The 23,901-nt window shown below is 46.6% G+C and overlaps 1 protein-coding gene across 6 annotated transcripts in view; it reads left to right on the forward strand.

The window, feature by feature from the left end:
- The window catches only part of TRAPPC10 (trafficking protein particle complex subunit 10), a 91,529-nt gene extending 67,972 nt beyond the window's left edge, over window positions 1–23,557 (forward strand). For 5 of the 6 annotated variants that reach the window (XM_082654191.1, XM_082654193.1, XM_082654194.1 and 2 more), the window contains 9 exons: window positions 289–430; window positions 2,545–2,703; window positions 3,517–3,746; window positions 11,026–11,126; window positions 12,226–12,352; window positions 13,391–13,561; window positions 17,118–17,295; window positions 19,757–19,951; window positions 20,266–23,557. In XM_082654191.1, coding sequence (XP_082510317.1) covers window positions 289–430; window positions 2,545–2,703; window positions 3,517–3,746; window positions 11,026–11,126; window positions 12,226–12,352; window positions 13,391–13,561; window positions 17,118–17,295; window positions 19,757–19,951; window positions 20,266–20,504 — 1,542 coding nt within the window. In that variant the 3' untranslated portion in view covers window positions 20,505–23,557. The remainder of the gene's footprint in view (window positions 1–288; window positions 431–2,544; window positions 2,704–3,516; window positions 3,747–11,025; window positions 11,127–12,225; window positions 12,353–13,390; window positions 13,562–17,117; window positions 17,296–19,756; window positions 19,952–20,265) is intronic. The other variant, XM_082654192.1, reaches the window with a different exon arrangement.
- The last annotated feature ends 344 nt before the right edge of the window (window positions 23,558–23,901 follow it).

The raw sequence follows: 23,901 nt of genomic DNA on the forward strand, positions 1-23,901 counted from the left end.
CATTAAATACCTTTTGCAGAAGAGAAAGCCACAGATAAAGCTTATTAAATTGAGAATGCATTATTAAGCATAAAGTCAAACTTAAGCATCAGTTACTCAGAAAGTCCTCAATTGAGAGATGCTGAGGGATCTTTTGAACAGCCCGCGTGTAGACGTGTTAGCACAGAGCAGCAGGATAAAGAGGGTGAGAAAAGCGGTCACTTCAGAGATTATGGCTCAGCTTCCCCTTGAGAAACTCGTCACTGCAGGAACGGGGAGGGCTGTGCAAATGCTCGGTTTTGCCCCCAGGCCAAGGAGCCGGGAACCTACACGCTGCGGCAGCTGTGCGCCTCGGTGGGCCCGGTGTGGTTCGTCCTTCCTCACATCTACCCGCTGGTGCAGTATGACGTGTATTCGCAGGAGCCGCAGCTGCACGTGGAGCCGCTGGCCGGTGAGTGGGCCGCGGGGGCTCTGCGGGGGTTCTGCGCTGCACTTGGCTCCTTTAAGGGAGCACGTGGAAGGAGGGCTCTCTGCAGCGTCACGCTTGCGACCCTCTGTAGCTGTGTCCCTCTGTAAGAGACAGTTTGGGGAGCATCCTGGCGATTTTGCCTGGGAACTGACTCTGGCTCTTTTGTTCATCTGAATATTTGCTTTTCTGTAATTGCTACTTTCATGTTTACTAAACATTAGCTGAGAAAGAGGAGCTAAATCTCAGCTGATGTCTACTGCAGAGAATTTCATAAGTAAATGCAATTTCCTGCTTAGAGTTCCATTTCAGAGGCCGGATGCTACATTAGTTAGGGTCTGTGCTCGGATCAAAGGCTTTTCTTTTGAAAGTGTTGATTAACCTTGACCCCCAGGCTTGGCATTTGGGAAATTCAGTGCTGCTGTCCTTTCTGTTAAGTCCTACAATTAGGAGGAGTTGGTGTAAACAGATTATTGAAGACCACGTGGCACTTCAGTAAAACACTAAGGAGCGAGTGGCGCTGTGGTTTAGGCTAGAAACAATGGATTTATTCGCTTGCTGCTTCCATTTGAGGAAAAAACATCAAGAAAGCGCTTTCTCTATCTAATCTCTCTAAACTACCTATTTCTATGCTTTTAAGCGTCTCCCCTGGCTACCTGGAAAGGCCCTCAGGTGCGGAACACAGCAGTATCTCAGTGGTTCTTCCCTCAGAGAACCTTTTTTTTTTAACATCTTTATTGGGGTATAATTGCTTTACAATGGTGTGTTAGTTTCTGCTTTATAACAAAGTGAATCAGTTATACATTTACATATGTTCCCATATCTCTGTCTCCCTCCCTCCCACCCTCCCTGTCCCACCCCTCTAGGTGGTCACAAAGCACCGAGCTGATCTCCCTGTGCTATGCGGCTGCTTCCCACTAGCCATCTACCTTACGTTTGGTAGTGTATATATGTCCGTGCCTCTCTCTCGCTTTGTCACAGCTTACCCTTCCGCCTCCCCATAGCCTCACGTCCATTCTCTAGTAGGTCTATGTCTTTATTCCCGTCTTACCCCTAGGTTCTTCATGACATTTTTTCCCCTTAAATTCCATATATATGTGTCAGCATACGGTATTTGTCTTTCTCTTTCTGACTTACTTCACTCTGTATGACAGACTCTAGGTCTATCCACCTCATTACAAATAACTCAATTTCGTTTCTTTTTATGGCTGAGTAATATTCCATTGTATACATGTGCCACATCTTCTTTATCCATTCATCCGATGATGGGCACTTGGATTGTTTCCATCTCCTGGCTATTGTAAGTAGAGCTGCAATGAACATTTTGGTACATGACTCTTTTTGAATTACAGTTTTCTCAGGGTATATGCCCAGTAGTGGGATTGCTGGGTTATATGGTAGTTCTATTTGTAGTTTTTTACCTTTTGTGAGAAAGGCTGAGCCCTGCAGCTGGGAGAGCCTGCGAGGTGCTGGCTCACGCCCCCGCCCTGCCCCAGCCCGCACTCCCTTTCTCACCTCCCGCCTCTCCTCCCTCTCTCTCTCTTCTCTGTTATTCCTCCACCTTGTGTCTTGTCTTTTGCCTTCTTCCTTCTGCCTTCCCTGGAGCCGATTCTTAGAAAGCCTCAGCCCATTGCCGCCCCCCATTTCCATCCAGGAGGAAGTGTACCGTATCTTCTGTCGAGCTGCTGTGAACCAGAGATCTGGAAAGGCCAGAGGGAAATCTGAATAGCAGCAGCACATGCGGTTTCATTAGGCTTTTCTTTAGTGTCGTTATCTGAGTTTCTCTCAATAACTGGCTAGCGGGTAGGTTTTGAGACCCTCATAGACACGATTGCCACCACAATCGCTAACTCTCTAAACTGAAGTGGTGATAAGGTCCCTGAGGCTCTCAGATCCTTTTGTGCCTAGCGAGGACCCCTCAACGCTGCAGACCGCGTAACTGAGGTGAGCGCTGAGGGTGGACGCTGGGCGACCTTATGGAGTGTGTGCAGTGAACAGGTCGCCTCTAGCAGCAGAAGCAGCGCTCTTTAACTCACGGTAGGCCTTCCACTGGCGCTCTTGGTTGGCAGTGATGCTTATTGCTGTCTTCTTCCCTTTAGATAGCCTTTTGGCTGGTATTCCTCAGAAGGTCAAGTTCACTGTCAGTACTGGCCATTATACAGTAAAAAACGGGGACAGCCTTCAGCTCAGCAATGTAGAAGCCATGCTTATCCTGGGTCATGAAGAGAACAGAGCAGTGATCTACTCCAACATGAGAGGTAAGGCAGCAGTCACCTGGCGAAGGTGGATTCTTGGCGTTGTCAGGCACCGTGAGGATATAAGGAGCCTGTCATCCCTGCCTTCCTCAGGTGGCATCTGAGGCCCGCTTCTCCTTGCAGCTCTTTCATGGCCATGTTCCACCTGTAGGTGGATTGTAACCCTTCCCCTAGGTGGGGCGTTACCTTGGAGGGGAATAGACTTAGAGCTGTGCACGCGCTCAGTGGCTGGCGGTGCTGACCTCGCTGTGGTCTCGTGATGCAGCGTTACTGCCTGGGCTCACGCTCCATGGCGATGCCCTGCTGGCCTCCGGCCTCCTTCCACCCTCCTCGACTTTCCTCAGCAGAAAGAAAAAGCAAATGAGCCTTTTAAGACACTGGTTGGAAGCCCTAAAACAGTCCCATCTCCCACAGTCCCCAGCCACGAGGTCTGGAGAGGGGAGGATGCAGCTCTCTTTCTCAGTGGGAGTTGGTCTGGTGGTGGGTTGGAGTGGGAGCATGTCCTGTGGGGACACCTGTGGTCTCGGGCGGGCTGTGCGAAGTGTCTCCTTTCTGCCTTCAGACTGAGCACGGTGACGGTTCTCTGAGCCGAGCTCAGCTGCACAGCCTTTGTGCAGTGCTTCTCTGTCTTCGGGGGTTTGCTCCTGAGTTTCCTGTCTCCCTCCCTCTGCGATCCTTCCCAGTTACACTCTTCCGTGTGTGTATGAGTAGCAGGAGCTGGGCTGGAACTTCACCGCTGGGCCCATCGCCTGCTGGAGGGGAGGGAGCCAGGACACAGGGGACTGTGTCACAGGTGGTTTTTCCTGTCTTCCCTAGAAAAGGCTTCTGACGCTGCGCTCCGGGTTCAGTCGTCTGACAAGGTCACGAGCATCAGCCTGCCGGCTGCGCCTGCATACCACATGATCGAATTTGAACTGGAAGTTCTCTCTTTACCTTCAGCTCCAGCAACTGGAGGGGAGAGCACCATGCTGGGGATGACAGAGCCCCATGGGAAGCATAAGGACACACAAAAAGCTGGCCACTGCATGGCTACCATGGACCACAAAGTAAGGAGGGGCTGGGACGGTGCAGCGCTGTGGGCAGCCTCTGCGTGTCCCACTTGCTTTGAAAGACAGTACATACAAGATGACTTCTGTTGGGGTGGCAGGTTTCCAGTCCCTGTACCACAAGCTCGGGTTGGGTTTAGCATTTATGGCTGTGAATCACCCCTTCTTAGATGAGGGGTGCATCTTGGAAAGACAAAGACAGGCTCTTAACTTCTCTGTCCCAACTCGAGGAAGGACGGTTTATTGTAGAGACACAGTTTTTGCTTAGAGGGCAGTGACCTTGCCTCTGTGGCCCATTTGTCCTGGTGATTAGGCTGGAGGGGGTTCTGTGTCTCGGTGTGCTTTTACTTTCTGTTCCCTGAAACATCACATCATACTTAGCAAGGAGGAAGTGCTGAGATTTTATGCTTTGGTGCTGGTATTTATTGACAGTTATTTGAGAGACCCATGACTTTGATCCTAAATCCACAGTCCGTCAGCTCACAGAACCAGTCACTAGCATCATGCTTTTTCTGAGTTTGTCCATGTCTTATAATACAGATATCAGTTCCGAGGGCTTTTGAACAACCCAAGGGTAGAAGTGTGTGCTGTGGTCCCATGGGACTGTATTTTTTGCATACTGTTAAAAGCTGCTGCCTGAGGGTCTGGCTTCCAAACAGCCTGAAGGTAGTTGCTGAGACCCTCCCCTTTGGGACACTGACAGGTCTTGGCACACCCTCAACTCCTGGGAGCCACTAGAAATACAATAGGCTGCTTGGACAAGCACAAAGGTTTGAGAGACAGCCAAGAGCTGGGGCAGAGTTGAACAACAAGGTTTATCTCCTACACGAGGCCACTCCTTCGAGACTGGGAGAGGTGGTCGTTTTATCTACTGTACAGAAAGTGACACAGACCAGCAAAATGAAGAAACAGAGGAGTATGTTCCAAAATGAAAGAACAAGATAAAACCTTAGGAAATAACCTTAATGAAACAGAGATAAGTAATTTACCTGGTAAAGAATTCAAAGTAATGTTCATAAAGATGCTCATCGAACTGGGGAGAAGAATGGAGGAAAACAGTGAGAACTTCAACAAAGAGAGAGAAGCGTATAAGAAAGTACCAAATAGAAGTCTCAGAGCTGAAGAGCACAGTAACCGAACTGAAAGATACACTAGAGGGGTTCAGCAGCAGACTAGATGGAGCAAAGAAAGAACCAGTCAACTCGAAGACAAAGCAGGGGGATTTGTCCAATCAGAGCGGAGAAAAGGTTGGAAACAATGGAAGATGGCCTAAGGGACTTATGGGACAACATCAAACAGACAGACATTCACATCATAGGGGTCCCAGAAGGAGAAGAGAGCGAGCGAAAGGGGCAGAAATTTTATTTGAGGAAATAATGGCTAAAAACTTCCCTACCCTGGGGAAGGAAAGAGACATTCAGATCCAGGAAGCTCAGAGAGTTTCAAACAAGATGAACCCAAAGAGACTCACACAAAGACACATTATAGGTAAAATGTCAAAAGTTAAAGACAAGGAAAGAATCTGTTATGTGCAAGAGAACCCCATAAAACTATCAGCAGATTTTCAGCAGAAACTCTGCAGGCCAGAAGGGAGTGGCACAATATATTAAACTTGCTGGGGGAGGGGGTGGGGGACAAACAACTTCCAACCAAGAGTACTCTGTGTGGCAAAGTTATCCTTCAGAATTGAAGGAAAGAGAGTTTTCCAGACAAGTAAAAACTAAAGTTTATCACCACTAAGCCAGCCCTACAAGAAATGTTAGAGACTTATTTAAGATGAAAAGAAACTGTGCTAATTAGTAACAGAAACACATGAAAGAATAAATCTCATTGGAAAGGTAACTATTTGATAAATGTAGTGGATTAATCACTTATAAAGCTGGTATGAAGGTGAAAAAAAAGCAGTAAAAATAGCTATGATTACAGTAATTAGTTACGGGATACACACGATACAAAGATGTAAAATGTGACATCTCAAAAACAGAATGTTGGAGGGGGAGTTACAATGTGGAGTTTTAGAATGGGATCAAACTTAAGTTGTTATTAACTAAAATAGGCTGTTATAGGTGTAAGTTACTACATGTAAACCTCATGGTAACCACAAAGCAAAACCTATAGTAAATACACAAAAGAGAAAGGAATATAAACATACCACTAAAGAAAGTCATCAAAGCGCAAGGAAGAGAGCAAGAGAAGGAGATAGGAACAGAGGGGAACTTCAAGAACAGCCAGAAAACAATTAAGAAAATGACAGTAAGCACACACCTATCAATAATTACTTTAAATGTAAATGGCTAAATTTTCCGCTCAAAAGACAAAGTGACTGAATGGATTAAAAAATCAAGACCCATCTATAAGCTGCCTACAAGAGACTCACTTCAGATGTAAGGACACACAAACCGAAAGTAAAGGGATGTAAAAAGGTATTCCATGCAAATAGAAATGGAAAAAAGCTGGAGTAGCTACACTTATATCAGACAAAATAGACTTTAAATCAGAGACTGTAGTAAGAGACAAAGATGGGTGTTATGTAATGATAAAGGGGTCAATCCAATAAGAAAATACAATGTTCATAAGTATTTATGCACCCAACATAGGAGCACCTAAAATACAAAGCAAATAGTAACATATCTAAAGGGAGAATAGCAGTGTAATAATAGTACGGGCTTCAATACTCCACTTACATAAATGGATAGAACCTCCAGACAGAAAATGAATAGGGACACATAGGCCTTAAATATGTTAAACTAGAGGATTTAACAGACATTTACAGGATATACCATCCAAAAACAACAATACAGATTCTTCTCAAGTACACATGGAATATTTTTCAAGATAGATCACGTTAGGCTGCAAAACAAGTCTTAATAAACTTCAGAGGATTGAAATCATATCAAGCATCTTTTCCAACCACAAAGGTATGAAACTGGAAATTAATTACATGAAGAAAACTGCAAACTGCACAAATATGTGGGGATTAAACAACATGTTGTTGAAGAACCAATGGGTCAAAGAAGAAACCAAAAGAGAAATAAAAATCTACCTTGAAACAAATGAACATGGAAATGTAACATATCAAAATTTATGGGATGCAGTGAAAGCAGTTCTCAGAGGGAAGTTCATAGCAATAAATGCCCTCCTCAAGAAACAAGAAATGTCTCAAATAAACAACCTAATTTTATACCTCAAGGAACTAGAAAAAGAACAAAGCTCAAAGTTAGTGGAAGGAAGGAAATACCATGATCACAGGAGAAACAAATGAAATAGGGACTAAAAAGATAATAGAAAAGATCAGTGAAACTAAGAGCTGGTTCTTTGAAAAGGTAAAATTGACAAACCTTTAGCTAGACTCACCAAGAAAAAAAGAGGACGCAAAATCAGAAATGAAAGAGATGTTACAAGTGACACCACAGAAATACAAAGTGTCATAAGAGACTAGTACTATGAACAATTACATGCCAATAAATTGGATGACCTAGAAGAAATGGATAAATTCCTAGAACATACAACCTACCGAGGCTGAGTCATGATGAAATAGAAAATCTGAACAGACTGATTACTAGTAAGGACATTGAATCAGTTTTCAAAAAACCTCCCAACTAACAAAAGTCCAGGACAGATGGCTTCGCTGGTGATTCTACCAAACATTCAGAGAGTTAATACCAGTCCTTCTCAACCTCTTCCAAAAAATAGAAGAGGAAGGAACTCTCCCAAACTTGTTTTACAGGCCTGCATTACCCAGATACCAAAACGAGACAAGGATACCACAAGAAAAGAAAATTACAGGCCAGTGTCTCTGATAAACATAGGTACAAAAATCCTCAACAAAATATTAGCAAACCAAATTCAACAAAACATGAAAAGGATTATACACCACGATCAAGTGGGATTTACTCCAGGATTGCAAGGATGGTTCAACATCCACAAAATAATGTGATACACTACATTAACAGGGGGTTAAAAATCATGTGATCTTGTCAATAGGTGCAGACAGAGCATTTGACAGAATTCAACATCCATTTATGATAAAAACAGAGGGAATGTTCCTCAACATAATAAAGGCCATATGTGGCAAGCCCACAGCCAACATTGTGATCAATGGTGAAAAGCTGAAAGCTTTTCTTCTGAGATCAGGAATAAGACAAGGATGCCCACCACTTTTATTTAACATAGTATTGGAAGTCTTAGAGCAATTAGGCAATAAAAATAAATAAAAGTCATCCAAATTGGAAAGGAAGAAGTAAAACTGTCACTATTTGAAGATGATATGATATTATATAGAGAAAAATCTAAAGACTCCAACACAGAAAACTGTTAGGACTAGTGAGCAAATTCAGTAAAGTTACAGGATGCAAAACCAGTACACATAAATCGGTTGCATTTCTTTACACTAACAATGAACTGTCAGAAAGAGAAATTAGGAAAACAATCCCATTTTCAATTGCATCAAAAAATAAAATACCTAGGAATAAATTTAACCCTGAAGGTAAAAGACTTGTTTATTGAAACTCAGAAGACATTAACGAAAGAAATAGAAGACATAAATAAATGGAAAGGTAGTCTGTGCTCATGGGTTGGAGGAATTAATATTGTAAAATGTCCACACTACCCAAGGCAGTCTGCAGATTCAGTGCAATCCCTATCAAAATGCCAATGGGATTTTTCACAATAGAAATAGAAGCAATAGAAGAAACAATCCTAAAGTTTGTGTGGAACCACAGAAGACCCCAAATAGCCAGAGCAATCTTTTTTTTTTTTTTTTGACTGCGTTGGGTCTTTGTTGCTGCCCGCGGGCTTTCTCTAGTTGTGGTGAGTGGGGGCTACTCTTTGTTGCAGTGAACGGGCTTCTCATTGCGGTGGCTTCTCTTGTTGTGGAGCACAGGCTCAGTCGTTGTGGCACACAGGCCCTAGAGCGCGTGGGCCTCAGTAGTGGTGGCACGCAGGCTCTAGGGCATGCGGGCTTCAGTAGTTGTGGCGTGCGGGCTCTAGAGCACAGGCTTAGTAGTTGTGGCACACAGGCTTAGTTGCTCCGCAATATGTGGGATCTTCCCAGACCAGGGATTGAACCTGTGTCCCCTGCATTGGCACGTGGATTCTTAACCACTACACCACCAGGGAAGTCCCCAAAGCAATCTTGACAAAGAAGTACAAAGCTGGAGGTATTATTATGCTCCCTGATTTCAAACTATTAATATATTATAAACCTATAGTAATTAAAACAGAGTGGTACTGGCATGAAAACAGACACATAGATCGATGGACCAGAATAGAGAGCCCAGAAATAAATCTACACATATATGGTCAATTCGTTTATGATGAAGGATCCAAGAATGTGTAATGAGGAAAGGACATTCAGTAAAGGGGTTGGGAAAACTGGAGAGTCACATAGAAAGGAGTGAAACTGGACTTTGCACTGTACCCATAAATGAACTAAAAATGGATTAAAGACTTGAAAGTAAGACCTGAAACCACAAAACTCCTAGAAGAAAACACAGGTAGTAAGTTCTTGACGTGGGCCTTGATGTTGGTTTTTTCAATTTGACACCAAAAGCAAAAGCAATAAAAGCAAAAATAAACAGCTGGGACTCCATCAAACTAAAAAGCTTCTACACAGCAAAGAAACTATTGACAAAATGAAAAGGCAGCCTACTGAATGGAAGAAGTATTTCCAAATCATATGTCTGATAAGTGGCTAATAAACAAAACGTATAAAGAACTCATACAACTCAATAGCAAAAAAAACCAAGCAGTCCAATTTAAAAATGTGCAGAAAATCTGAACAGACATTTTTCCAAGGAAGATATACAGAAGGCCAACAGGTACATGAAAAGATGCTCAACATCACTTAATCATCAGGGAAATGTAATCAAAACTACAATGAGATAATCATCTCACACCTGTCAGAATGGCTATTATCAAAAAGACAACAAATAATAAGTGTCGGCAGAAAGGAAACCCTCATGTATTATTGGTGGGGATGTAAAGTGGTGCAGCCACTGTAGAAAACAGTGTGGAAGTTCCTCAAAAAATTAAAAATAGATCTGTCATACAATTTAGCAATTCTACTTCCGGGTAGAAAACAAAAACACTAACTCAAAAAGATACATGCACCCCCGTGTTCATTGCAGCATTATGTATAATAGCCAAGATATAGAAGCAACCTACACATCCACCAGGGATGAGTGAATAAAGATGAGCGCGCGCGCGCGCGCACACACACACACACACACACACAGACACACACACACACACACACACACACACAGGGAGAGAGAGAGGAATATTATTCAGCCCTAAAGAAGAATAAGTCTTGTCATTTGCGACAGCGTGGATGGATCTAGAGGGCACTATGCTAAGTGAAAGAAGACAAAGACAGATACCATGTGATCTAACTTATATGTGGAATCTAAAAAAGTAAAAATAAAGACCACGCTCATAGATAAGGACATATTGGTGGCTGCCCGAGGCGTGGAGTAGGGGTTGAGAGAAATGGATGAATTGTTTTTTTGTTATTTTGTTTTTTAGTTTAAATAAATTGAACAATTTTAAAAAAAGAAGTGAATGCACAAAAGCAGTAGGATAAAAGGCTAATCGAAGCAGTCATTTCAAAGGGATTATGGCATAGAATACCAGGCAAGGCAGGATCTGAAAAAGAATGTCTTAATTTTCAGTCCTTGAAATTTCTTCCTTCCTTATCTGATACAGAGTTCAGGAGGCAAAGATGCTACTTACAACAATAAGCGCACGTTCTGTACTCAGTATATTCCTTTGTGGGGGGAAATAAAATACAAGCTTGGGAACTGGTTTCTGCCCTTAAGGAAGTTAATAGCTTATTGGTCCACACGACAGCCCCAAATTGGTTTGCAGTTATGTATTCAGTGTCTTGTGGATTAAGAGTTTGGGTAATTCCCTTGATTTGTAATAGTTAATGATTGATTAGTATAATCTGCACATGAGTGACTAAAAGCACTTTGTCATAACCTCCTGCACATTAAAAACACATTTGGCGTTATGGCCACACGCCCATGAGAATAACGGGGTAGGGTCTGCGCTGCGGACTGCGGCGTCTGCTCGGAGCCGTTGATACCGTGCCGATGGCTCATTTCTCTCTCCTTTGTTTGTGTATATGTTTAATGGGGTTTATCTCTCTGGATAAGAAATGGTAAAGACATCAAATGTCTAGGAAATGGGCAGCCACCACAGATCTGGATGGATGGTGGTGGCGGTGCCTGTCCCGTGTGATGAGGGGTCTGAACGCCTGTCCCCCGTCTCTCCTCAGGTGTCCATCGATTGCCCGTGGTCCATCTACTCCACCGTCATCTCGCTGACGTTCAGCATGCCCTTCAGGACCACGCACTCCCTGCTGTCATCCGGGACACGGTAAAGGACCTCAGGCCCCTTTCCCAGGCTCCCCTACCTGCAGGCCCTACTGTTCAGAGCTTGGCTTTGGTGACGCTGAGCATGTTTTCTCATGGCCATGATGCCACTGTCCACCTGTTAAAATTCACAGTAATTCCCTGGGTCCTATAGCGCCCAGCCCATACTCAGATTTGGTTTGTAGGATGTGGGATTCAAACACAGTCCCCTCTGTTTCTGAGATCCCTTCTCATCCCTCCTCCCCCTGTTTTCAAGCCATTGGCCCGTTGCCAGACTTGGGTCAGTTGCCATTCTGGCTTCCCCTGGTCACGTCCTCGTGGGTTTGTGTAAGTAGCTCCCTGTCGGCTGCTGTCTGTCACCTCTAGAGGGGGGCTTGCGGTCTCCGCACTGCCGACGCTCGGCCAGGTCCCTGTGTTGTGGCTGTTTGGCAGCACCCCTGGCCCCCGCTTTCTGCCAGGGGCACTCCTCGCCCTCCGTACCCTTAGTGTGGGCCACAGGTGGCTCCAGACATTGTCGCCGGTTGAGAGCTGCTGCTTTAGAGGCTTGACTAGGTTCAGATTCAGTTTTTGGACAAGGAAGTCTGCAGATGTCATCCTGTGCTTCACCTGTCCCCGCCTCAGGAGACTCAGTGTGTGGTGGTTAAAAACACCAACAGCTCTACAGAGAATCTGGGTTGCTTTATTTGAGCCTGGCTTTTCAAAACTCCTCTTTACGTGTAACAGAAATTCAAGTGAATTCTGTACTGACCTTGTTTGTCAGTGAGTAATCGTTACTTCTATAGATGAAGAGTAATCGTTACTCTTTCTTCCATGACTCATTGCAAGCTATTGTATGTTTAGGAAAATCATTTACAGTCGTGTAATAAGGTATCCAAAACAGAATATTCTTAGACCCATTTTTCCTAAGAGATAGCTTACATAGAAAGATTTGGGTTTTTCTGACACTTTTACACGTGAAATTAAAAGTAGAAATACATGTTAACAACTGGTTCTTATTTTCCTGTGTCACTTTCTTGATTCCTTACAGAACATCTTCTTAATACAGCCAAACTGTATTTAATAAAGCTCTTAAATGGCAAAATCTTATTGTTTTTCTCCTTTAGGAAGTATGTTCAAGTGTGTGTCCAGAATTTGTCAGAACTCGACTTTCAGCTGTCAGATAGTCATCTCGTGGACACTGGTGATAGTACCGACCTGCGACTAGTACCGCTGAACACGGAATCCGAACAGGTAACCGTTTCCTAGAACCGAGCACAAACCTCTCAGCAGAACACAGAGGAGAACAAGAGTGTAGTGATGTTGATGGAAGTGACCGTGTGCTTCAGCTGAGCCCTTCCCTGTAGGGAACGACCTTGCTGGTGGTCAGTGGGAAGCACGCACTGACATGCAGCTGTGTTGCTGCGATGTGCATGTTTGCGGTTCGCTGTGGGCCGAGTGGCACAGCACATGGAGTAAGAAATAGGTTGATATTTGTATTTTTAGAAAAATTAAATCTTACATTTGTCAGACTCCACACACAGATTTATTCCAAGCTTGTCCTGATCAGTCTCATGCTGATTGCGTGGACGCCATCACCGCCAGAAACAGTGGCTGCCGCGTACATGACTGCCTTGCCCAGCGACGGGCTCTCAGGTGTCGGGGTAGCTTTGTGAAGGAGTCACGTTCACGTTCACACTGTCTGGCTGAATCCTGGCCCTGTTTTTTCTGTTCATTGGTTGCGTGTGTTTTTAGACAGTCAGTGCTGAGTGTTTAGAAGATCAAAGGTTTTCTTAACGGATGTCTGATCTTTAGCATTTTCAAAGGGTTTTTCCCAGCATTTGACCCATTTCAAATGCTTCCCAGGTCTGTCACTGTGCTTACAGGTATGGACTGTTGCCTGAGGTGGCGCCAGCTCCCTTCCTCACTTCACTTAGTGGCAAATACACAGTAGTTGGCGTGGGTGTAAGGATGTCCCTTTAACTGTTTGATGACATTTCCCACTTTGGGAATGTATGGGATACTGAATACTAGTAACCGCTCTTTATGCTTTTTAAAATAATCCCCTGTGCTGTAGAGCTTATGGAATCACAAAGGCTGAGACCCTTTTGACCAGTTCGAGGCAGTCTTCCTCGAGGGCAGCTGAGGGCAGTGCTGGGGAGGCGGGCGGGGCAGTGCAGGCGGCGTGTGGGGACCGCCTCCCCCGACCCTCTCGCCCCCCTGGCGGGAGGCGCCCCCGGGACTGAGCGCCTGTGTCGCGTGCGCGGGCAGTGACGGCCGACTCCCTTGCAGCGCATCCACAGCAGGCAGGCGGTGTTCTTTGTCTGGGAGCTGAAGTGGACGCAGGAGCCTCCCCCCTCCCTGCACTGCCGGTTCTCCGTTGGATTCTCCCCAGCTTCTGAGGAGCGGCTGTCTGTCTCCTTAAAGCCCTATACTTACGAATTTCAAGTGGACAATTTTTTGGTATGTATTGCCTTATTTTCTGGTGGGCTTGTGTGGTGGCGAGATGGAAGAAGGCATCATATTCTTTACCTTCTGTAAATCAGACAAAAGCTTTCAATATAATGAAGCAACCAGTCGCAGAAAAGACCCAGCACTTGGGGCCTGGAGGCCCTGACTGGCTAGTTAGAGCCCGAGGTCCGGTCCGGTGGCGGGTCTGACACTCGTGCCCTCCTGCGCGGCTCCCGCTGGGCGCGGTCGTCTCCAGAGACAGGACCCCACCTCTCCTCCCTTTTCTCTGCCTTAGTGCTGACTTAGTTGTGTCCTGCACCCGTTTCTTAGAGTCCTTTTATCTTGAGCATTAGCCGCTGTGTCTCTAGTTTTTTAGAAGAAAAACTGAAAGTATTATGGAAACTTACTTAAAGCAGATTTTCTTTAACCCGCACATTAGGTGTGGAGCTAAAAGCAGCCTAGACCTAGGTGAGTAAAGGCAGTAGTTGTGTTTTGTTTCTGTACTGAGATGATTGGGTTTGGTGTTAGGTAAATCAAAATGTGGATACACAACTTTTGGGGTGTTCCCTTTTCTTCTCTTTACGACTGAGATCGTCAAACACTTTATTCGAGAAGGTGTTTGTATAGCTCTTGACGTTAGCAATTTTTTCAACACCTCCTTCCAACCAGAAGACTATTTGTTTCCACCCTCCTGCTTCCTTGAGCTCTCCTTATTAGCCTTAGAGTTAAACGTAATCACTAGCATAGTTCCTCTTTTTGTTGGACAAACAGGTGCCTTTTTGCTGTGTTGTTAATAGCAGCTGAACATTAAGTTATTCGTATGGTAAAGAGTCTGCATAAATTTAATCTGGGTTCCTTACTGCAGATGATGATTAACACTAGTTAGCAGTTTCCACTATTTTCTGTCTTTCTTGCTTCCTTTTCACATTGAGCATAGGAAAAATTTTCCTTTCGAACTGAACAAGCTTAGTTAAAGGCCAGAGAAAAATACCTGGTGGATTGCTCTCTTCAAAACCGGTATTCTGAGGATAAGAAATACAGATACCACCTTTCTTTTTTGGCTGCGTTGGGTGTTCGTTGCTGCACGTGCGCTTTCTCTAGTTGCGGCGAGCGGGGGCTACTCTTCGTTGCTGCTCACGGGCTTCTCATTGCGGTGGCTTCTCTTGCTGCGGAGCGCGGGCTCTAGGCGCGTGGGCTCGGCAGTTGTGGCTCGCGGGCTCCAGAGCGCAGGCTCAGTAGTTGGGGTGCATGAGCTTATTTGCTCCCCGGCATGTGGGATCTTCCCGGACCAGGGCTCGAACCCGTGTCCCTTGTTTTGGCAGGCAGATTCGGAACCACTGCGCCACCAGGGAAGTCCCCAGATACCACGTTTTTTAAAAAGCTTCATTGAGATTTGATTTCTATACCATGAAGTTCACCCATTTGGAGCGTGCACGTCAGGGAAGTTAGCGTGTTGACAGAGCTGTGCTACCGGCACCATGATCGTGTTTTAGCACACTTTTCATCCTCCCAAGAAGAAGCCTGTGCCCCATTCACACTCACCCCCCCTCCTTCCTCTTCTCACCCTGGGCCACCGCTGATCCAGAGGCAAGTGTGCCTGGGCTTTGCCCGTTCAGGTGCAGTCGTGTTATGTGCGATCCTCTCAAGACTGGCTGCTTTCACGTGACAGGATGTTTCCAGAGCTCATTCATTTTGCAGCATGTTCAGGACTCCATTCTTTGTTGTGGGTGAATAATACTCCATTGTGTGGATAGGCCACATTTTGTTCTCCATTTACCTGTGGCTGGACATCTGGGTTGTTTCCACCTTGGGACTGTTATGAATAATAATGCTGTGAGAATCCTTGTGGAAGCTTTTATGTGTATGTATGTGTTCCATCCTCTTAGGTAGATTCCTCGGTGGAGTTGCTGGGTCATATGGTAGCTCTGGGTTTAACTTTTTGAGCAGCTGTTAAACTGTTTTTTAAAGAAACATCACTTTATATTCTCTCGGGCAACCTGTGAGGGTTCCAGTTTCCACACTCACACCAACACTTGTTCTTGCTGCCCCTTGATCACAGGCATCCCAGTGGGCGTGAGCTGGTCTCTCATGATGGCCCATGGTGTTCAGTATCTTTCCTGTGCTTTTTGGCCATTTGTGTGTCGTCTTGGAGAGATGTCTGTTCATATCCTTTTCCCATTTTTCAGTAGGGTTGTCTTTTTATTGAGTTGTAAGTGTTTCTTTGTATGTTCAGTCCCTTATCATGCATACGATCTGCAGATATTTTCTCCCATTCTGTGGTTGTATTTTCACTTTCTTGATGGTTTCCTCTGAAGCACAAAAGTTTTTAATTTTGGTGAAGTCCAACCTTAGTCTCTTATTTCTTGTACTTTGGTGTAGGATCTAAGAAATCATTGTTTATCCCAAGTTCAAAAAGATTTCCTCCCATGTTTTCTTCTAAGAGTTTTATAGTTTTAGCTTTTACATTTCAGTCTACGATCTACTTTGAGGTAACTTTATGTATGGTGACAGGTGGCGGTCCAGATTCATTCTCTCCATGTGGTGCCCCTATGCCGCTCGTTGAAAAGACCCTTCTTTCCCCGTTGGATGGTCCTGGCACCCTTGTTGAAAATCTGCCGAGTTGATTTCTGGGGAGCTCACTTCTAGGCACTGTACCCGCAGCCTCCGCGGCTGCTGTCAGCAGGCCCCTTGCTGCTGACGTCGGCTCAGCCGCCCCTCCTTCCCGAGAGCAGCCAGGGAGCCGTGTGCGAGGACACGCACTTAGGAGCACAGCCGCCTCGTCGCTCTGTCACTTGGAGCTGCCTCTCCAGCTCTCAGCACAGTCGCGCTCGTCTGGCTGCCCTCGCAGCCCTTGCGGACCGTGCGGGCTCTGGCCGTGAGCTGCTCGGGCCAGGGCCTCTTCCATCGGCCCCTTTGGTGTTGCTGTTCTCTTCTTCAGAAGGGGGGCAGCCACGTGTGGGGGGCCTGGGCTGTGATCCCTTGTGCGGGCTTGAGGCCTTTGTCCCGGGTGGTGGGCAAGTGTGAACACGTGCGACTACCAGACAGGTCACGGAGAAAGAAGCATTATAGAGAAGGTTCATTATGGACCTTTCCAAGGAACTCCTGTTAATTTTGCTAGTTGTGATAATGGCATTGTGTTTTGTTAAGAAAACGTCCGTACTGTTTAGTAACACATCCTGAAGTATATACGGGTGAAGTGACAGGTCTGGAATCTGCTTTAAAGCAGTCTGGGCAGATAAATCAGTGTGGATCGATGGATGGCGGAGGCTCCTGAAGCAGGATCTGACCCTGACTGTGGGTGACAGGCCCATGCAGGGTCACGGGCCGTCCTTCCTCCTCCTGAGATGCCTGCACGCGTTCTCGTTAGGAAGAGAGCTTAAGGCTCTTGAGGTGGGGCTTCCTGAGGGCATCATCTCTACAGGGAGTCAGCGGTCAGGGGCAGCGAACGCACAGCTCCTCCTCTGGTCCGTTCTCTCTCGAGTCTGCGGGCGGCACCGTGGTGGCCCCAAACAACATTTCTTCAGATGGCTTATGTCTCCTGTGCCCTTCTCTCTCCTTTCTCGCCCAGACCTTGTACAGTGTGAGAGCGGAGATATCGCCCCCTCCAGGGACAGAGCTCTGTAAGACAGGCTCGCTCTGCTCCTTGGAGGTGTCCATCACGCGGCTCTCGGACCTCTCGGACGCGGACAAGGATGAGGCGCTGACGGAACGTGAGGACTATTTTTCAACGAAGCTTATGTACGAAGGTGGGTCTAGAGGCTGCTTTCCACTGGCTATTGTGCTCATCCCTGCCATCCACAAAGTGTAGTGTTCCTCGTCTGAAGACAGAACGTTCTAGAATTGAAAGAGCACGTTTGAATATTCCAGTGTATGATATGGTCCTGGGCCCACGGGATGTTGAGCCTGGCTACTGTGGAGTCGTTCTCCTAACAGCCATTCGAACAGCCTTGGGGCTCAGGGCTGAGCACACAGCGGTGCCTAGAGCTGCCCTGTCCTGTCTACCCGTGAGTCAGGCCCATCCCCCCGGAGCAGAGCCCAGACCCCGTCGCTGAGCAGGCCAGGCGTCCTGTAGTCATGCTCCTGCCCTTTCCCTCCAGCCTCCTTTCACTCCCTTTCCCCTCACCCGCCACCTGCACCCCGACCCTGACATGCCCGGGCCCTCCACCCTCCCCAGTCTCTGCCAGACACCCCTTTGCAGCCCCCCTCCTCCTGGGCCTGGGCTTCTTCAGTAGTGGTTCTCAGGTATTGGCGTCAGGACATTAATGCTCTAAAAGTAATTAAGGAGGCAAATATTTATTTACTTATTTTAAAATAATAGGGAAGCCATTACCTGATAATACTCTTGAAAAAGAACTATTTTCCAGAACAGTAAATGGAGCGAGAAGAATGGCGTTCTGCAGCCTTTCGAATCTCTTTAATGTCTGGCTCATGGCAGGTACTGAATTTTCCTGTCTGCTGCACTCAGTCTGGTGATGCCCCGTACTGGTTAAGGTGGATGAAGAAACCCCAGTCTCGCACAGATTCGTAACTGGTGAAGGCAGCCCTCTCTGAACAGCCTTCAGATAACTGTGGATGTTCTCTGATACTCCACCAAAGCTCAGCAAGCGGTAGTTTTTGACAGCCTGGTTACGACGTGGAGTCTGAAATCACATGAGGGAGCGCTTCGTGCTGTCTCGTCCAGTCCTTTCATCTGCCTCGCATTTTGGAAGGATCTTTTCCCCGGGCACATTTCGTAGCCCCGCGCCTCCGTCATTTGCGAAACACGGTTCCTGAATTGTGCAGCCCCTTTCGTTGTTCAGGGCCACAAACTTGTGCTGGTCTCAGGCTCACGCTGGGCCCATCACGAGAGTCTTGGAGTGCCGGGACCCTGCCAAGCTCACAGTGGCAAAGGCAGGTTTTCCAAAATGCTAACTTTTGATCAGCGTTTTGAACTGTATCATGGGCAACTTCTTAGAAGTGCCCGGCTCATGCCATTCATTTATAAGCAGGCGTCTGCCGGATGCCTGAGGCTGACGAGCTCGCTGGTGAGGCCCCAGGGAGCTCAGTGGCCTGGCGGCCTGTGCTGTGCCCAGGCCCGCTTCCCATGTTACAGGAAGCAGGGTGACGGGTGCACGGACCTCTCTCTACTATTCTGCAAGTTCTTGTGAGTCTCTAATCGTCTCAAAATTAAAGTTAGAAAAAGAGATGTGTACGAAAGGGTTGAATTAATAAAATTAAATTGATTTTGACTGCTTCGTGAGGGCATCCTTAACTAAAACTGGCGGTCTTTTCCTGCAAGTCTGTGGTGGCGAAGAACACAATGCCTGGACTCTGAGTGCACGTGGGGCCCCAGCTCACACTCAGGCCCTCGCGTTTCCCACCAGAGGGCATGTCAACACTGAGGAAGGCAGGAACGTGCCCTCACGGGTGCCCTGAGGACCAGCTCGGAGAACCACTGCTCCGGTGTGCCCCTCCGCGATGCTGCTTTGGCTTCTGCCCGTCCTCCAAGGCCCCCCGGCCCCACCTGTGGGAAGTTCGCCCTCTGCCACCCCTTCTTTGCTCGTGGAGCGTCTAGTCATGGGCTTCTGGGCTCTTGCTTTGTGTCCCATGGCAGGGATGCTCTGACCTCTGTGCAAGGTCACCTGCTGCTCGAGGACAAGCAACAGCTGTCCTCCTTAACTTCTGAATGACTGCTCAGTTAGGTGTTCGAGTCGCACTGAATTACATCCCAGCTGTGGTTTAAGTTAGTGTTCGTAATAGCGCCTGCCATATAGTAAGCCTCTCCGAGGTGCGCGTAGAGGAGCTAAGTGCTTACCTGCATCTTTTCTTCCCATCCCATCACAGCTGCCTTTGGCAGGGTTGGGGTCAGACCCACCCCCAGAGGAGCCAGCGTCCCTGCCCCGCCCCCATTCTGCAGCCGGAGCGACCGCGCTCTTGAAGCATCACACGGCGTGTTCAGGGGGATTTGAATGCAGAATGGAATCGCTGCTCATTTATTAACTTGAGGGGGAAAAAGTGACTTTTCCCTGTGCACCCAACCTGTATCTTCCTTATTAAATCAGATGTGTTTTACCTTGAGGTGCAGTTACAAGGCATCGAGACACAGAGTATACGCTCCGGTTCTGGACTTCTCATCGTGGAGTGTGAGCCTGTTGATGTTCCTTATTTGGTGTGAGCACTGAAGGTCCTTTCTTGGGGTGAAAACGGTGCTTCCCCTCTCTGTTTCAGTTGTCGACAACAGCAGCAATTGGGCGGTGTGCGGGAAGAGTTCCGGGGTCATCTCCATGCCTGTGGCTGCTCGGGCCACTCACAGAGTCCGCATGGAGGTGATGCCCCTCTTTGCGGGTTACCTGCCCCTCCCCGACGTCAGGCTGTTTAAATACCTGCCCCATCACTCTGCGCACTCGTCACAACTGGATGCTGGTAAGGACTGTGCGGTGAGGGCACCGCCCGTGTGGGAGGGGCAGCTCCGTGCGGAGTGGCCGCAGACGAGCATGGGGACAGCCTTGCTGCTTAACAGCCCGTGTCCAGGGCCAAACGCTAGTCAGGGCTACACGTCCTGAGCCCTGGCCTGGAGAGCAGTCCGCCCAGGGCCCAGGCGCTGGATTCTCTTCAAAGGCGAGGCCGCCTTCGACATCCTTGTGCCCTGAAGGGCGACTCGGGAGGCTGGCGGCTCCCCGGGGTGGGGAGAGGTCGGCGTGGGGCGGCCTCCATCTCACTTCCTGTGCGCTTTCCAGATAGCTGGATAGAAAACGACAGCCTCTCGGTGGACAAGCACGTGGACGACCAGCTGGACAGCGGCAGCGTCCAGAGCAGGGGCAGCACGCGCTCGGTGGCCAGCAGCGAGCACAAGGGCTTGCCCATGCCCCGGCTCCGGGCGCTGCCTCCCGGTCAGGCCTTCAACGCCAGCGCGGGCACGCAGGTCCTGGTCATTCCCAGCCAAGACGACCATGTTCTCGAAGTCAGCGTCACGTGACCACGCCCAGGGCTCAGTCCCCAGACCGGCCGCGCGCACGTGCACGCCGAAGGGATCCTGACTCGACTGTAACTGTCTCGCTCTAACCAGACTTTTGGTGATTCTGCCTGGCCGTGGACGCATCAGAGAATTGCAGTGTACAGCTGGTCAGCTGGGTTGCATCGTTACTTGTGTGCTGTCTGGGGTGTAAGATGCCTTGTTATTTTCTCATCGCCCCGTGCCTGTGCTGCTGTCCTCCCGTGTTTGCCCAGAGCCCCGCCTTTTCCCTCACCCTCTGCTCAGGAAAGAGCTTCTAGCGCTCTCCCCTGAGCAGCCTGTCATCTGCTGGTTCTCTGTGGAAGCCCAGGGCTCTTTCAGGCAGGCGCGCAGCAGGCCTTGCAGGCCTGTTAGTGACACGTGTGTGCCTTTCTGGTCACACGGCTGCCCGATCTCTGGACCAGGTGGATTTGTATGTCTCCTAAGGGGTAAAACACAGTCCTTTACCCCAGATCCTCTAGTTGTGCTTTTCTAGAATAACACCCTTTCTGGGCAGGGGGATGGCGCTGGGGGGGGGGGGCGGGGAAAGAACAAAACCCCTTCTGTGCCTTGGGATGTCAGACTGGGCGGACCTGGAGCATTCATCCGCTGGAGCCATGGTAAAGGTACTTTGAGACTAGACCAGGGCACGAGAAAGAACTCGGTGTTGAAATAATTTGGAAGTAAGTGTTTCTGGAACCCTTTCTCCCTCCTCCCCCGATGTGGATTAGGTATTATATGCACATGGAATTAAGTATATATTTATTTTAATTGTCATAGTGTCCGTGGGGGTTACTACGTTGTTTTTCTCTCACCTTTAAACTTAGTCTTTACATGTAACTGTATGATGAATATTTTTCTTTTGCACCTTAAGTCTCAGAAATTAAGAGGTTCCATTTAAATGACGATTAGAGGGGTCTTCTCAGTGTATTTCTAGTCTGGGTGTAGGAAGGACGAAAGTCTTGGACTGTTATTCTCTGCTGTCCACTACATTGCAGTCATACCATGCAAAAGGATTACTTTGCTCTAGGTTGTACATTTAATTGTACATATGGTCGATTTATTATTTTTAAAAGTACAAACTAACTGATGTAATGTTTAAGTTGCACCAAAAATCAAGGACAAAATAAACATGTGTTTGTTTTTATTGGTGTGAAAGTCACAGCTTGTAAATAAGTGTTGTATGTATTAAACCTTTTCCAGCTCTCCAAAGCGATGTATTTTTGTACATAAGAAATAGAGAACTCTTAATTCACTGGGAAGGTGTGGTTGGAATTGAACTTGACCAGATTAATGCGAATGTAGCCGGTCCAGCTGAGGGTGGGTCCTCATGAATAACCTCAGACGTGTGAGCGGTAGGGAAGAAGGAGCCTTCTGCAGCAGCTGCCACTGTCCTGGCATATATGCCACTTGCTGGAGGTGTGGGGCAGGAAGGCGCAGGGCAAAGTGAACATAGAGCAGAGCAGCTGCTTTCTGTGCGCGGTCCTTAGCTCGCTTAACAGATGAAGGTGGTGATCCCCGCCGCCCCCCACCATGGTTTTCATTTGTAGAAATTGGAGAAGTGTACAAAGAAGATAAATGCTTGTATGTTTAATTAAACTTTTCAGAAATTTACCTTCCTTATGTACAGTTTAAAACTAATAAACTAGGCAAATTAGAAGTTCAGAATCTAATGATAGTTTAGGGTTTCTTACGTAAGTTTGTTTTCTTGTAAAAATTGATGATTGCCCTACAGATCCACCAAGCCTTGTGAATGAAGAGATCTTTGATATTTGATTCTGTCAGAAAAGCCTCTCACCCACGTGGTGAGCCTCGGAGCCCGGGGAAGGCGCCCTTGCTCCGTGTGTGATGTAGCGTTCCCTCTCACCTTCTGGAGGGGGAATGTGAGTCAGTGCTTCCCTGATTTTTGGTGGACTTTTGTGCTGGGTTCTGATCCCAGGATGAAATTCTCTAACTACTTACATATTTAGAGGAGAAAAAAATGGAGGGGAAATCCAAAATGTTTATGGTAGTTTCTTATGTCTGGAAATTGAATGAAGTCAAATTTATCGCAGGTTTATTTTTTACCCCCTAATTACCCAAAAGATCTTTTGCAGTCTAAGTTACGTGAGTGCCTCTGTTGTTTTTAACAGAAATGAAGAATGTCACCTAAAACTTCGTCTTTTTTTTTTTTAACTAAAAGGCGGTAATTGGATTTTTGTTTTGCTTAAAATAAGGCTTATGTGTTTGAGACAAGCGAAGCTGGTTTCGTTGGTAAAGGTGTACCAGCTGCTAAGCAATTGTGAAGCCAGGTACCGAGTGTGCATCTAAGAAGCAGAACATGCAGCCATTTTACACATATCTGTGGAAGATGTAAACAGTAGCAAATGAAAAAGAAAATAGGTTATGATTTTGGTGAATTTCATAGGGTCTCCTATGATTGGAAAAATTGTAACTCTTCTGATTGTAATGTGGAAATTGTATTTAATCTGAAAATGACTTCTACCTACAGTTCCATTGTCAGCCCAGCCTGTAGTGGGTCGGGTTCCCATATTCGTCTTAGCTGGTGGGGCTGGGTATCCCATAAAGGGTTAGTGGAGAAAAGACACACAGGCTTCTAGTCCATTTTTCTTTAGTGTTTAAAATAAAGTTGAGTTATAAAATGAAACACTCCAGGTGTGTACATAAAATGAAAACTTATACAACTTTTTATAAAAGAACAAACTAGGCTGATCAAAGTGTTTTATTGTCAACTGTGATCTTTAAAAGAAATCTCCTGTGTGATTTTAAAATTTGATTTTTCATGAAAATGCCCCTTTCTCTAAATGTATTCATCCTGTGCGTCAGGCTGTAAGACCCAAAAGCATTGTTGATGGTTTGCTGGGATTCTGTGGCTGGAAAAGGTGACAAGTTGGTGACTTTGATACTGCAGGTATTAACTCCATTTTCATGGTTTACTATGAAAGTCATTTTTCACATTATTCTGTAATATATTGTTAGACTAAAGCCATTGTATTAAGACTGTTTAAAATGTAAGCATTATAATTCTGAAAATACACATTTTAAGAAGAAACTTGCTGCTGTGAACTTGATTCTTTTGCTGTGGAGTGTGAAAATTGAGTGTCTAAAGTTAAAGAACTTTCTTGTTTTCTTTCCATAATCCTTGTTCTTGACTCGTAAGCATAGATTATTTACTTTTGGGGGAGCATTAGGGATTTTTTTCACAACTTATTACCCAGTAGCTCACTAGAAGTAAGACATTTCAGTGTTCAGAGTTCTCGAGTTTTTTGTGGACCTATTTGCCAGCCTGAAGTTTGACAAGGTAAAACTGCCTCTGTCATGTTTGGTAGCATCGCTAATACAATTTCTTTTCTTCGGAAAAGGTTTTCAGTTTATTCAGTCT

This window comes from Grampus griseus, assembly GCF_964374135.1.
Source record: "Grampus griseus genome assembly, chromosome: 5".
Taxonomy (NCBI): Eukaryota; Metazoa; Chordata; class Mammalia; order Artiodactyla; family Delphinidae; genus Grampus; species Grampus griseus.